The 16,232-nt window shown below is 37.0% G+C and overlaps 1 protein-coding gene across 1 annotated transcript in view; it reads right to left on the minus strand.

Annotated features, from left to right (window-relative positions):
- MIB1 (MIB E3 ubiquitin protein ligase 1) overlaps window positions 1–16,232 on the minus strand; it is a 163,606-nt gene that overhangs the window by 46,357 nt on the left and 101,017 nt on the right. Inside the window, exons 11-12 of the mRNA XM_066247525.1 lie at window positions 11,610–11,807; window positions 9,104–9,255 (exon numbers count right to left, since the gene is read on the minus strand). Coding sequence (XP_066103622.1) covers window positions 9,104–9,255; window positions 11,610–11,807 — 350 coding nt within the window. The remainder of the gene's footprint in view (window positions 1–9,103; window positions 9,256–11,609; window positions 11,808–16,232) is intronic.

The raw sequence follows: 16,232 nt of genomic DNA on the forward strand, positions 1-16,232 counted from the left end.
TATTTATGGTCTCTTGGTATTAAATTTCTTACCCGTTGGAAAAGAAATGGTAATGAAATGTAGACTATGCTGCATAATAATAATTTTTAAAACTTCCTTCAGAGGAAGAAAAATCTGAGAACATCACCTGAAACCGTAATAGGAATGCCACACTGTAGTTCACATGAACGTATTTTAAATCAAGCAAAAATGTAACATAGCATAAAATAACAGTCTAGATATGTTGGGTCACTATCTCCCATAGAATTAGCATTCAATTTTACTGCTATTTACCTAATATTAATAGGTAAGGTAAAAATGAAGATATTGCACAGTATCTTGTGAAGAGACAAACAGTAAGTATCTAATTCTTCCAACCCTGAACCTAAAGTTCTTAATCCTCAAAAAAGAAAGAAAATGCTAAGCATTGCTACTTCTTACTCATGTAGATATTTCATTTCTACACACTTGTTTGCTCTTAAGTTGTAAAAATTAAGAACTCTTATAATAACATTCTCTGCCTCTCCTCACTCTTTGTCTTCTTTGTCCTTCACCAAAAAAACAAAACACAACAAAAAACATACACAAGCTTCTCCCAACAGAAAGAAAATTATAAGTGACCCAACATCCCGCTAATTTTCTTACTGACTGATATAAAACTATAGATAATGTATGTTCTTTAATAAAGACAAACATTTTCAGCAATCAATGAAGGGTGACAGATAGCAAATAGTAAAAAACCTAGGTGTTGCCTGCAGAGGACCCAAGTTCAAAACCCCAAGGTCACCGGCTGAGCCCAGCTTGAGCACAGGCTCACCAGCTTAAGTGCAGAGTCTCTGGCTTGAGCGTGGGCTCATAGACATGACCCCATGGTCACTGGTTTGAGCCCAAAAGGTCGCTGGCTTGAAGCCCAAGGTCGCTGGCTTGAGCAAGGGGTCACTCGCTCTGCTGTAGCCCCAATCAAGGCACATATGAGAAAGCAATCAATGAACAACTAAGATGCTGCTCATCTCTCTCCCTTCTCTCAACAAAGAACTGATGCTTCTCATCTCTCTCCCTTCCTGTCTGTCTCTATCTGTCCCTCTTTCTGTTTCTATCTCTGTCAAAAACAAAACAAAAAAAGCTAGGTGTTCAGACAATCCTCAACTCCTCTATTTCAAAGTGAAGATTATCCCCTAAAATAATATGAGCAAAGGAAGGTATATGCAAATGAATCTTATTACACCCTTCAGGTTAATAGGCCATCTTGCTCAGATTAAGTACACCTGTCAGTCACATTAAATATATTTATGTATTACAAGGCACATAGCATTTGAGAGTAGATGTATGGACACATATGAGAGAAAATGGACATACTATAAGTATACCATAATTTATTTGACAGTCTCTCAGCTACATTTTTTAAATTGATATTTGAGAGGGGGGGGAGGGGAAAGGGAGGGAGACAAAAAGAGAAAGAGAGAGAGACATCAACTTGTTATTTCACTTATTTATGTATTCATTGGTAGAATCTTGTATGTGCCCTGACCAGGGATTAAACCTGCAACCTTGACGTATGGGGATGATGTTCTAACCAACCGAGCAACTCCACCAGGGCTCAGCTTCATTTTACATATAGCACTCGGTATGTTTAGAGTTTATAAGAAAACTGTTAAACACCAAGACTTCGTACAGATTATCAAATATTTCTATATTCAACAGTTTCATTTACAGTCTCAGAATTTAAACAGTTAAGAAAAAGTATCATAACATTATACAGAGAAAATATGAGTTGCTCACATATTCCGTAAGATTTAGTACATGTCTTTGTGGTTATAAACATATAAGTAAATAAGAAATGCCTGTGAAGGTACCTTGGTACTAACCTAACATTTTACTGTTACTTTCGCAACCAATTTATATTAGAGAAAAATTTATAAATAACATTACATAAAGTGAGTTTATAATATTATGAGTGACTCCAAAACGCAAGTGATAGCACTTGTTCTTTACCAGCTCTGCAGCAAATCCTGCTAATTTATTTTCATGTCTAAAAACTTAAATGCAGCTAAATATACAAAATTCTCACAGAAAGTACCTAAGTAATTAAACCTGCAACCTTGACGTATGGGGATGATGTATGGGGATGATGTATGGGGATTTAGTATTGATTAAGGGCACCAATCCAAAAAAATTTAGTTTTGACTTTCAATAGAAATGCTTTCTGTTCTTCATTTAAATTAGACATTTCACGTGTATATAAAAATAAAATATGGCTAAACTCTAGGGAGAGTAATTCTATACGTATCAAATATCAGAATGGAAAGCATTGTCCTAAGTTAAGATCTCTTAAAATAAAAAAACTATTAACTGAATTCTAAACTGCTTCAAACTTTACAAAGCATGACCAAAGTACTTAGTGTCTCACAGAAAACATATTCTCTCCCATAATTCTGAAAGAAAAGAAATGCTTTATAACTTTTTCTCTTAATGTCTTTATTTCCGTTATTGTCATATTATAAAGGAACACCAGATCAGGTTTGAAATCTAGAATCTCTAATGTTCTGCATTTTTGAAATCTAGATTTCAAAATATATTCTTCAAAACAGTGAACATTTAGACATATTTTTGATGACCAGGAAATTAATTTTCTTTTAGAAAAGCCAATAATTATTCATTCTACTGTCATTGTGTTATTGACTGTATTACTGATTTATTATTGAAAATTATTAACTAAAAAAAAAAAATTAGGGTATAGAACCGTGATGGCAAAACTTTTTATAAAAACTGCCCACTTTTGCAGTGCTAGTCAACCTGATCTCTCCCGCCTACTCGTGGGCGGTCCAGTTTTCATGGTGGACCAATCGCAGCACCGTTTGGTTACTCTGCTACCACCCACCATGAAAGCTGGAACGCCCACTAGTGGGTGGGAGAGACCAGGTTGACCAGCACTGCAAAAGTGGGCGGTTTTTATAAAAAGGTTCACCATCACGGGTATAGAATTAAATTCCATATGTGTACACATGCACATACAAATTTTGGAAACTTTTCTACATTATAAACCATAAAAAATTGCAACAATTATAAGGAAATATTTGTGCTGGTACTAAATTATACTCACAATAACAAATTTACTGCATAAAAAATATATACATTTTAACCAAAAAAAAATAGCTAAGAATTATACTAACTGAAGTGCCATCACTTTTAATTAAAATTGACTATAAATGACGTCTAACAGGTAAGCCAAGTATACTAAACAGGTATAACTGCAATACAAAACAAAAGTCACAAATAACAAATTAAAATGTTATAATTCAAGGTAATACAGTCATTATGTTAATTATAAAATACTTCTAAGAAAAAAAGAATATGCTAGTACACTTGTTAATCATACTTAATATTTTATTTTAAAATGTTGTAATCAGGTCCTGGAAATAATAATGTACTATAACTGCTTTTCTCAAATAAGTGTTAGGGCCAAAAGCTTTTTTTTTTTTTTTAATTCTGAATACACCAAAAATGGTTCCTTCTGTCTTATTACATCATTGTAATTACATCACTTATTACATCAGAACAGGAAAGAAAAGTGAATTTTAAGAAATTTGATAAGAAAAAAAAAAACAACTTGCTATTACAACTGATATATGTTGTGTCATTTTCTGACACTCTTCAGTGTCCAATTAAAATCATACTCTTTTTCTTGCAATCTACAGTCACAACTACTACATAAAATGCCTTAAGGAAACAAGAATAAAGAGGTTGCATAGCTTTTAATGAAGCCTCACTTTGCTGTAAAATGAAAGTGGATATTTCTCCTTTTTTAAAATGTCACCTGACACCAATTACCAGGTTGGAGGTGTCACTGTTATAAATGTTAATGGGGATTATCAAGAATTGAAGGAATACAGGTAGTAGTATATTTTCTCCTCCATATATAGGATTAACATTATTCAATATACTATGTCTATTTGCAATAAAGTGAAACAATTCAAAATATTTAAGTTACTCATTTCCTAAACTCTCCAATTTTTAGTTTATCTTAAACTTTATGATTTAGTATCTAACCTAACTTCCCTCAATAAAATCTTTTTCCTATTCTAGTCTGAATTGCTCTGTTTAAACTCCAACAGTTTCTCTACAGAATTTATTCTGCAATTGATCATAGTGATGATATCTAACACTGTCCTAATTGTGAAATTAAGAGTGACATTTACTGAATCCCTACTACAGTCAAGGCTCTGTGGGGAACATACAAATATAAGCATCCAACACTTTTACTAAAAGGATCATAAAAATGCACATACTAAGGGAGAACACAAAGCCAATTATAAGTGTAGTAAAATAAGAACACAGAACAAGGAAGTATAGGGCAAACAGAAAACAGTTTAAATAATGAGATTTAGGAATTCTGGAAGAAAGATGGTTAAGATAAAGGAAGGGGATACGGGCCCTGGCCAGGTAGCTTTGTTGGTTAGAGCGTCATCCCAATGCAACAAGGCTGCAGTTTGGATCCTGGTCGGGGCACATACAAATATCAACCAATGAATGCACAAATAAGTGGAACAAGAAATTGATATATCTGTCTCTGTCTGTCTTTGTCTCACCCTCTAAAAACAATAAATAATTTAAAAATAAATAATAAATTAATAGGATACAGGCATCCTGATGGAAAAAAATGCTTAAGTAAATCAAGGAAGAAAACAGACTATCTAGGGAAGGAGCACAGTGTAATGTAGCTGAAGGGCAAGGTGGACAGAGGGCTTTTATCTTGTGGGAGATGATAAAGTTAGAAAGACTCAGGATACACTGGAAATGGGTTTGAATGCCAATCAAGTGTATAGATTTTATTCTATGTACAACAGAAAACGACTAAAGATTGGGAACAGGAGAAGAGAACCATTAGATCTATGTTTTTAGAATGATAATATGGTAGTTATATGAAAGTTGTCAGAGATAAAACTGAAATCAGAGAAAAATTAGAAAGGTACTGTAACAGTCTATGTAAAAGTGGTCAATACTTTAATTAATTAGGTCAGCAAGAATGGAAATAGAAGGAATGGAATGGATTGGAAAGACCTGTAGAATAAATGAAATGTTAGAACTGAAAGTTCAGAATTAGTGACAGAGTAGTGAAAGTTAATCCTAATCAAAGAGTTAGCAGGGAGACTGACGTATTAACACATTCTTGGTTAAATGATTCACTGCCCGTATGTTTCATGTTTGCCTCACATATAGCCCATAATATAGAAAAATAACATAAATTGGTTAAGAACTACAAGTCCCAAGTCAGACAGACCTTGCTCAAGTTCCAGCTGCTCCGTAGTTGTGTGAACTTTTTTTTTAAGTGAGAGAGAGACAAAGAGAGACAGAGACAGTAACAGGAAGGGAGAGAGATAAGAAGCATCACTTTGTAGTTGCAGCACTTTAGTTGTTCATTGATTGCTTCTCATACATGCCTTGACTGGGGGACCCCAGCCCAGCCAGTGATCCCTTGCTTTAAGCGACCTTGGGCTTCAAGCCAGAGACCTTCAGGCTCAAGCCAGGGACCCTTCACTCAAGCTGGTGATCTTGAGCTCAAGCTGGCGACCTCAAGGTTTTGAACCTGGTTTCTCAGCATTCCAGGTCAATGCCCTATCCATTGCACCACCACCTGGTCAGTCTGCATGATCCTAAATAAGCAAACTCATCTCTTTATAAACCTTCTATTTTTCCTCTATAAAATGAGGATATTAACACCTGCCTAAAAAGGCTGTTCAAAGAATTAAACAAGATAATGCAAGTAAACCACTTAGTAAAAGGCTTGGCATTTGGTAAGTGATACCATCATCATCATCTTCTATTTGAAAGACAGGGAACATATAATACTATTCTGTCTCCTTCACAACACCAAAGAATGAAGTGTTAGAATATTTATAATTTGGAAAAAATAAGTCAAGATATAATCTAAAATATACTCATTTATTTCATCCTACATTATGGTATATACCCACTGTTACGGGTACCAACAAGTAATACCAATAAAATTTTTTTGTTCTCTGTGCTCATCCTCTAAGGTGTCCCTAAAAAAGTTTAAAAAAAAATAAAAATAGCAAAAAATTAGAAGAAACCATGATATAAAAATGCAGTATGGAACCTACCAATAAGAATTCATGGTGACTGTATTTGTAAGACTGTTGTGTATACAGTATCTGAAAATGACTAAGAGAAATCTTAAAAGTTATCACAAGAAAAAAAAATGTAACTATGTGATGTGATGGATGTTAACTAGACTTATTGTGGTGATCATTTAATAATATATACATATATTTAATCATTATGTTGTACACCTGAAACTAACATAATGTTATATGTCAATTATATCTTAATTAAAAAAGTAATTCAGAATAGATTAAATTATCAAAATAAACTTCAAAGTGAACAATTCCTCAGTCAAACATGTATGCTTATTTGAGATAACCTGGATGAAGCTAGAGGATATTATGCTAAGTAAAATAGCTCAGTCAAATGCCACATAATTTCACTTCTATGTAGAATCTAAAAAACAATATAAACAAACAAAACAGACACAGACTCATAGACACAAAGAACAAACTGATGGTTGCCAGAGGAGAGAAGGGTTATGGGACTGGGTGAAAGAAGGAATTCAGAAGTACAAATTGGTAGTTACAAAAGAGTCACAGGGACGTAAAGTACAGCATAGGAAGTATAGTCAGTAATACTGTAATAACTATGTATGGGGTCAGTTGGGTACCGGAAAATATCAGGGAGAACACTTTGCAAAGTATATGACCGTCTAACCACTATGCTGTACACCTTAAGCTAATAAAAAATAATACTGAATGTAAACTGTAATTTTTTAAGTTAAATAAAATTAATTAAAAAGATATATGTAGGCTTTATTCAATTATAAACAAAAGATATCTGATGCATCTGATTTTCTAAAATGCTTCTTAGTTGTCCCCAAAACTTCATCCATCAAAAGTTTTTTTGTTTTGTTTTGTTTTTTTGTATTTTTCTGAAGCTGGAAACGGGGAGAGACAGTCAGACAGACTCCCGCATGCGCCCGACCAGGATCCACCCGGCACGCCCACCAGGGGCGAAGCTCTGCCCACCAGGGGGCGATGCTCTGCCCCTCTCGGGCGTCGCTTTGCCGCGACCAGAGCCACTCTAGCGCCTGGGGCAGAGGCCAAGGAGCCATCCCCAGCTCCCGGGCCATCTTTGCTCCAATGGAGCCTTGGCTGCGGGAGGGGAAGAGAGAGACAGAGAGGAAGGAGGGGGCGGGGGTGGAGAAGCAAATGGGCGCTTCTCCTATGTGCTCTGGCCGGGAATCGAACCTGGGTCCCCTGCACGCCAGGCCGACGCTCTACCGCTGAGCCAACCGGCCAGGGCAAAAGTTTTAATTTGAAGCAAACTTAAACATTTTCTTTTTCTGTGGGACTTTGTCAGGGTTTTTTTGTTTTTGTTTTTGTTTTTTTTGTATTTTTCTGAAGCTGGAAACAGGGAGAGACAGACTCCCGCATGCGCCTGACCCGGATCCACCCAGCACGCCCACCAGGGGGCGATGCTCTGCCCCACCAGGGGCGTCGCTCTGCCACGACCAGAGCCACTCTAGTGCCTGGGGCAGAGGCCAAGGAGCCATCCCCAGCGCCTGGGCCATCTTTGCTCCAATGGAGCCTTGCTGCAGGAGGGGAAGAGAGAGACAGAGAGGAAGGAGAGGGGGAGGGGTGGAGAGGCAGATGGGCGCCTCTCCTGTGTGCCCTGGCTGGGAATCAAACCCAGGACCTCTGCATGCCAGGCTGACGCTCTACCACTGAGTCAACTGGCCAGTGCGGGACTTTGTCAGTGTTTTATAAATTCTGTGACTTTCCAAAAGTCTTTCTCAAACTTTAACCAGGAAACACTTTTTTCCAGTAGAGCACCTATAATTAACTATGGTTGCAAGACACCTATACTGTAAGTTTATATAACTAATTATATTATTAATAAGGAATTAGGTAACTTAATAGTTATTTAGCCACAACCTTTAAAAAGTACGATGCAAATGGTACTAATATGGGGAGGATACCACGAAAGTGGTCTTAAAGATATATAAATCTCAAAATGTATTGCATTCTAATTAAAGCTTTACAATATAAGTGAGTATTCCTGATACTTTATATCCATATAGTATATTTAAATAGCCACTTCATAATATTTAAATTAGTTAAATAACCCCCCAAAAATCATCATATAAAATTAATCTATTTGGCCCTGGCCAGTTGGTTCTGTGGATAGTCAGCCTACTGTATGGACATCTGAGTCCAATTCCTAGTCAGGGCACACAAGAGAAGCAACCATCTGCTTCTCTTTCCTTCCCTCTCCTCCTTCTGCCTCCCTTTCCTTCCTGCAGCCAGTGGCTCAATCTGCTCACTCTGTTTGAGTGTCAACTCTGAGGTAGCTGAGTTGGTCCAAGTGTCAGCCTCAGTCACTGATGATAGCTTGGCTGGTTTGACCACTGGACCAACATGGGAGTGGCCGGGTAGATCCCAGTCAGGGCACATGCAGGAGTCTGCCTCATTATCTTCCCTCCTCTCACGTAAAATATAAATAAATAAATAAAATAATTAATGTATTTAATGAAGACATAATTTCCACAGACATTAAAGTGCTTTAAGGCCCTGTCTGGTTGGTTTAGTGGTAGAGCGTCAGCCCAGCATGTGAATGTCCCAGGTTCGATTCCCAGTCAGGGCACACAGGAGAAGCGACCATCTGCTTCTCCACCCCTCCCCTTCCTCCTTCTTTCTCTCTCTCTTTTTTCCTCCTGCAGCCATGGCACAATTGGTTTGAGTGTATTGGCCCCAGGCACTGAGCATGGCTCCATGGAGCCACCACCTAAGGCACTAAAAATAGCTTGGTTGCAAACATGGCCCCAGACGGGCAGAGCATCTGCCCCAGATAAGGGTTGCCAGGGGGATCCCGGTTGGAGTGCATGCGGGAGTCTGTCTCTCTATCTCTTCTCCTCTCACTTAGAAAAGAAGAAAAAAAAAGATTTAGAGTACTAAAACAAGCCAAAGTTATTTTCTTATCAGTTTCAGAAAAAGAGAACAAGTAACAGAAAAATATTTTTAAATTGCATAAAAATGGGGAAAGGTGGCATCTTTACCTGGGATTTCCCCTTAGTGCAGCATGGTGTAGAGCATTAAATCCATTATTGTTTGTAATAGTAACATCTGCTCCAGCTTCCAGAAGAACTGCCAGGATGTCATCACGTTTTTTACTTATTGCATCATGAAGAGGGGTATCACCTTCAGAATCCTTTTTATTTTAAGTTTAAAATGATTTTCATTAGTTCTTTTTCAATCAATAATCACATGTAATTATTAATACTTATAATGAACTACTAAACAAATAAAAACAGAAGCTATATACAACTATCGATAAAACAATTTGTGTTAAATTAAATAAATGCAGGCAAGAAACAGCATTATAATAAACAAACTTCTACTCAGTCTAGCTGGTAAACACAGTGAACATGCTGTAGCTTTCCAAAGTAAAAGAAAAGTGGAATTAAAGAAATTAAATACCCTCAAAATAAATAACAAAATAGTAAATAATTATTTTGTAAAATAGTCATTTGTTGTAAAAAGTTTAATTAAATAAGTAACAAAATTATAAAAAGTAAATAAAAATAAATGAGGTGAAAAAGTGGCCCCAAAAAATTCTTTACTTTAAAATGGCTTGCTCACAGTATATAAATCCTCACCAAAAAAAAATAATAAATACAAGAAAATGTCCTGCTACACTATATTTCTACCATTAACTGTTGTACTCAAAACTCCACACCAAACCTATACCAGTCTCAGGGCACAAGCAGCAATAAATTAAAAGTCAGGCTGCACTATAAAATCTGCTGGGAGCTCTTAAAATCCTGATACCAGGCTGATCTTCAGACCAACTCAGAATCTCTGCAGGTAGGACCCTGGCATCAGTTTTTCAGAGTTCCCCAGCTGAATGTATTGTGCAGTGACGGTTGAGAATCGTTACTCTCAACGTTTTCAAAGGGCAAGAAAGAGACATGTTAATTCAAAGTGAAAACAAATGTAAAAAAAAAAAAGGCAGTCTCAGCCTATCTTTTTTTCAAGCTGATTACTTTCTTCATTAATCAACTGGTTTAGCAGTAAGTTGTTATTATCAGTCATCTGTGTAAATGGGTAATTTAGACTTCATTCATCTCAGTTTCAGAAATACTATTTTCAGTAAAGTCATATATAACCTAACTATGGTATATACCACAGTTACCAAATCCAGCTCACCCCTTATTTTTGTATATAGTTGAAGTTACACAGCCACACACATTCATTTATGTATTCTCTATGGCTACTTTCATGCTATAATGGCCACACTGGATAACCATAATAGACATCACTATAAAAGCCAAAAACGTTACCTGGCCTTTCACAGAAAAAGTTTGCCAAGCCCAACAGATATTGATCAACCTACATAAGAAATTCCTAACACAAAGTCCAACAATCCACCTTCCATCCTCCCATGGCACTAAAAATTCATAGTCTCCCAGTTGAGATGGTCAAGACACCATCAGTAAGTTTCTACAGGCCCTGATCTGTCCAGCCTTTTGTTCCCCACAGTACCTATTCCAAGCTTCATCACTCTTCTTAATTACCTTTACCCTTAATTACCCTTAATTACTGACCACTCCCTATTCACTGTCAACCAATAACTTTTCCTCCCATTTCAGACAGACCACAAAATAACAACAAAAAAAACCCAGCAGGCATAGTTTCACACAGATAACACCCCTCAATGTCTTCCCCATCTTCTCATCCTGCCATCCACTTAGAAGCTGTCAATTCTAAAATGGTTATACCTTGGAAATATTAGTCTATAATAACCATCTAGTTGAACAGAATCTCTGATTCTTTTAATTCTTCTCAAATCCTCAGTGCTATTACTCCTGTTCTTCTCATTGCTTCTCTGTTACCAATCCAATTTAATTTATCCAGTTGCTAAAACTTAGGGTGGAAATAATCATTTCTTAAGTGACCCTAACCTGTGGTGGCACAGTGGATAAAGCATAGACCTGGAATTCTGAGGTTACTGGTTCAAAATCTGGGGCTTACCCAGTCAAGGCACATACGAGAAATAACTATGAGTTGATGCTTCCTACTCCTCCCCACCCCACCTTTCTCCCTCTCTCTCTTAGCCCTGGCCTGTTGGCCCAGCGTGTGAGTGTCCTGGGTTCAATTCCCAGCCAGGACACACAGGAGAAGCGCCCAACTGCTTGCTTCTCCACCCCTCCTCCTCTTGCTTCTCTCTCTCTCTCTCTTCTCCTCCCCACCTGCAACCATAGCCCAATTAAAGCGAGCTGGCCCCAGTCGCTGAGGATGGCTCCATGGTCTCCACCTCAGGCACTAAAAAATGGTTCTGGTTGCAATGAAGCAAGGGCCCCAGTTGCACAGAGCATCAACCCCTAGTGGGCTTGCCGGGTGGATCCCAGTCGGGAAGCATGCAGGAGTCTATCTCTGCCTCCTCACCTCTCACTTAAAAAAAAAGAGTATTTTAACAAAGGAATGCTTACCATTGAAGCTAGTACTTCCCTTTAATAGGATCTTAGCAATACCTACAGAATATATGTCTTCAAAGATTTTTACCTGAAGACTAGGATGACAGCCAAAATCCAATAAAGTCTTCACAACTTGCAGATGACCTTTATTGACAGCAATATGAAGTGGTGTCTGTCGGCGTTTGTTGCGAGCATTCAAATCAGCACTGCCTCGATGTAGTACTTCTATAACAGCACCTTCATCTCCAAAAGCTGCATGGTGAACGGCTCGATCTCCATCTTTGTCCTAAACATCAGCATTAAAAATCTAAATTAGTGAATATTTTAGAAAAGAAAAATGAATCTTTTTAAAATTTTTTCCATTGCTGTGAAAGAGAGAGAGAGAGAGAGAGAGAGAGAGAGAGTAAAAAAGGGAGAAGGAGAGAGGGAGAAGAAGGAAAGAGAGGGGGAGAGGAAAGGAGAGGGGGAGGGGGAAAGGGGAGGGAGAGAGGAAAGAGGGGAGTGAGAGAGGAAAGAGGGGAGGGAGAAAAGGAGAGAAAAAGAGTGAGGGGAAGAAAAGGGAGAGTAAAAAAGGGAAAGGGAGAGAGGGAGAGGGAGAGGAAGGGAGAGGGAGAGGGGGAGACGGGGAGAGGGAGAGGGGGAGACGGGGAGAGAAAGAGGGGGAGACATATCAACCTGTTGTTCCACTTAGTTGTTCCATTTAGTTGTGTAGTCACTGGTTGCTTCTCCTATGTTTCCTGACCAGGGATCAAACACGCAGTCTCAGTGCAATGAGGTGACACTCTATCCACTGAGCAACCCAGCCAGGGCAACAAAAAGAAATCTTAAAGCTAAAATAATCTATCAAGAATCAAACTGATATGAGAAAAAAAAAACACAGAATGGAGCCAACATAATAAATAGAAATTCACTTGAATAGTGATTAACTTCAAAAATAAATGATGAATCCTGAATCAACTGTCATAATACAAATAAAATAATTCATAAATAATAATAAACTGTTTTTTGCAGTCACAACTGTAAACCTACTTTTGCCCACCTATGTATATTGTATCAGACATATATTGAACCAATAGTTATATCAGAAGTATTTGTTCTAGTCTGACCAGGCAGTTGTGCAGTTGATAGAGCATCGAACTGGGATACAGAGGATCCAGGTTTGAAACCCTGAGGTTGCTGGCTTGAGCGTGGGCTCTCCAGCTTGAAGCCCAAGATCGCTGGCTTGAGCAAGAAGTCACCCATTCTGCTGGAGCCCCCGGTCAAGGCACATATGTGAGAGCAATCAATGAACAACTAAGGAGCTGCAACGAAGAAATGATGCTTCTCATCTCTCTCCCTTCCTTCAGTCTCTCCCTATCTGTCCCTCTCTGTGTCTCTAGCTTAAAAAAAAACCAGAAGCTAGTTCTATTCTTCATTACTCCTAATTTATCAGCCGTAATTAAGAAAGTAAGCCAATATTAAGAAAATGCTGATATATAATAATACAACTATATAAACTTTCTTTCCATTTAAATATTTTCAAAGACTTTTTAAGGACATAAAAATTACACTAACATTAATTGGATGATTTAATAAAGAAGAAAAGATGCCAAACAGTGTGATCTCAATTAGCTTTAAGGAGAGAATTATATCAACATGTTAACACTAGTTATCTCTGCTGGGTGAGCATACATTTTTATATATTCAAGAAGAAAAGAAAATTATTAAATACCACTTGAAAAGATAAAAGCGAAATACAAACCAGCATAATTCCAAACATCCTAAATTCCAAAACTATTTCAGAGGAATTCAGTAGGTAGGTATGCCTCATCTTCAATAATAGGCATATTTCTGAGGAGATGAGAGATAGAGAAAGACCCAATTGCTTACATTTTTTTCAAATGTAAGAACTTTTTAAAAAGGAAGAAAAAGAAATGCCTGACATACTACATCTCAAATTTTAACACCCAGAAGTAAGCAAGCTCTACAACAGTGGTTCCCAACCTATGGTCCCAGCCCCTGGTCGACTCTAATTTTTCCAAGTAGGTTGAAAACTCATTATTTGGGATTATTTGAAGTACTTTTTAAAACATTTTTATTGATTGATTTTAGCAAGAGAAGAGGGAAGGAAAAATGAGAGACACAGGAACATTAATATGCTCCTGTCTGTGCCTTGACCAGGGATCGAACCGGCAACCGCTAATACAGATGAGTACTGTTGCAATTAAATATATTTAAAACAAAGGAACAGTTCATTCAACATCGTTGCTAAATTCAAAATAGTTTTTAGTCCAAAAAGATTTGACAACCATTTTTTTAAAAGTAGCAAATCATGACTCAGGAGTACTTCTACCTCACTAGTATACCAACTAAACCAGGTTAGGGGGTTTTGTTACATGTCTACTTTGATCATCAAGAACTGGCAAACACCACATGAAAGATTTAGTATTCAACACTTGTGCCTCCAAGCAGCACTGTATTCAAACATCCCAGGGGAAAAAATGCTTTTTACAAAAAAATATATATATATCCTTTTTATGTATGTGTATCACTAACTTTTCTAGTAATGTATTTCCAAATTTCAGAATCTTAGATTAAGAACTTACTAACCTCCAATGTGGATTTTCTGTTACAATTGTTGAGTCTATCTAGTGGTACTCCTTCCATTAAAAAAGAGAAAATCAATCCACTAACTCTCACTGAATAAAAACAGGAACTATTTCTGAAGTATACCAGTTATTTATGGTTGTTAGAAAACTGCTACTGAAACATCTATGCAAGTCCCATCAATAATTTATATTAAAAAAAAAAAAAACTAAAGAATTTAAAACCCTAATGTATATATACAAGGGAATACAAATAAAAATGTAAGGTATTTGAAAAATACACACACATACTAGAAAACAACTAAATTTATTTCCAGGTTTTTCTTCTAATTTAGAAAACCCCAGTTATACCTTAACTTACAGATTTTGTGGCTGTCTTCTGAATTCATCTTAAGGATTCCAAATATACCTAAAGCTCACAGCTCTTCATCTGTCTCTGATACTGGCACCAAATGAGATCTTGAACAACATTATAGCTGACCTCCAGAGGTTACCTAAAGGGATTGGTGAAGGGGCTTCAAATTCAATCTAAAACTGATCCTGGCTCTTTCCACCCTGTTACCCCCATCTCTTTCCTTTCCACCCTCCAGAACCTGGTCATTCCAGTCTTTCCTATTTTAACTGGTAGAACCATAGACCATAAGGTTAACAAAATCAGTATCATTAGGTCATGCTCACTACTTCCTTTCCCTGAGTCCCTATATGCAAGCACCCAATTCTATGGTTTTCACTCAAGTAATGCTCATATCTATTGCCTCTTCTCCAATCCTTTCACTAATTCATTCAGGCCTTCATTCACACTCACCGGACCTATTATCATAATTTACCCTGCCTTTATTCTTACCTCATCTACTCTTCACAAAAAACAGAATTCTTTCTATAAAACACAAAATTTATATTTAAAAAGTCTTTAATAAAACTCTACTATATAAAGAACAAACCTTTATTTAAAATTCTATTTTCAACTAGCATTTACAGTCATTATTTTTATTAGTTCGGGTGTATAGCACAGTAGTTAATTAGACAACTATGTATTTTACAAAGTGTTCCACCTGATATTTCTGGTACCACCCCCACCCCCCAGTACCATATTGATCATATTTCTTGTACTGTACTTTACATCCCCATGACTATTCTGTAACTATCAACCTGTACTTCTCAAACCCTTCACCTTTTTTATTCAATCCTCCAACATCCCTTCCCCCTCTGTATTCTATATGAGTCTGTTTCTATTTTGTTTATTTTGTTCTTTAGATTCCACATATAAGAGAAATCATATGGTATTTTTCTTTCTCTGACTGGCCTATTTCACCTAGCATAATACCGTCTAGGCCTACCCATAGTATTACAAATAATAAAATTCCACTCCTTTTTAGGGCAGAGTAATATTCCATTATATATAGGTACTGCCACTTTTTTACCTATTGGTCTGTTGATGGGCACTTGGGTTGCTTCCACAGCTTGGCTATTTTAAATAATGCTGCAGTAAACATAGGGGTGCACATATCTATTCAAATTAGTATTTGGGGTTTCTTCAGATATATATCCACAGGTGGAATCACTGGGAACATAGGCAGCTTCATTTTTTATTTTTCTGAAGATCCTTCGTACTGTTTTCCACAGTGCCTGCACAAATCTACATTTCTACCAACAGTGCATAAGGGTTTCCCTTTTCTCCAGATCCTAACACTTGTTTGTTGATTGATAATAGCCATTCTGACAGGTGTGAGGTGCTATTTCACTGTGGTTTTCATTTGCATTTCTCTGATGATTAGTGACATCGGGTAGCTTTTCCTACATCTATTGGCCTAAATATATGTTCTCTTTGAAGAAGTGTCTATTTGGGTACTCTGTAGTTATTTAACTGGATTTTTGGGGGGAGGGATGGAGTTATATGAGTTCTTTAAAGATTTTGGATATTAACACCTTATGAAATGTGAATATGTTCCCCCATTCAGTGGGTTGTCTTTTTGTTTTGCTAATGATTTACTTTGTTGTGCAAAAACTTTTTAGTTTGATGTAGTCCCATTTGTTTATTTTTCTTCTGTTTCCCTTGGCCAAGAAGATCTATCAGAAAAAATACTGCTAAGAGAAATATCAGAGATTTTACTGTTTATGTTTCCTTC

The sequence above is a fragment of the Saccopteryx bilineata genome, chromosome 11 (assembly GCF_036850765.1).
Source record: "Saccopteryx bilineata isolate mSacBil1 chromosome 11, mSacBil1_pri_phased_curated, whole genome shotgun sequence".
Taxonomy (NCBI): Eukaryota; Metazoa; Chordata; class Mammalia; order Chiroptera; family Emballonuridae; genus Saccopteryx; species Saccopteryx bilineata.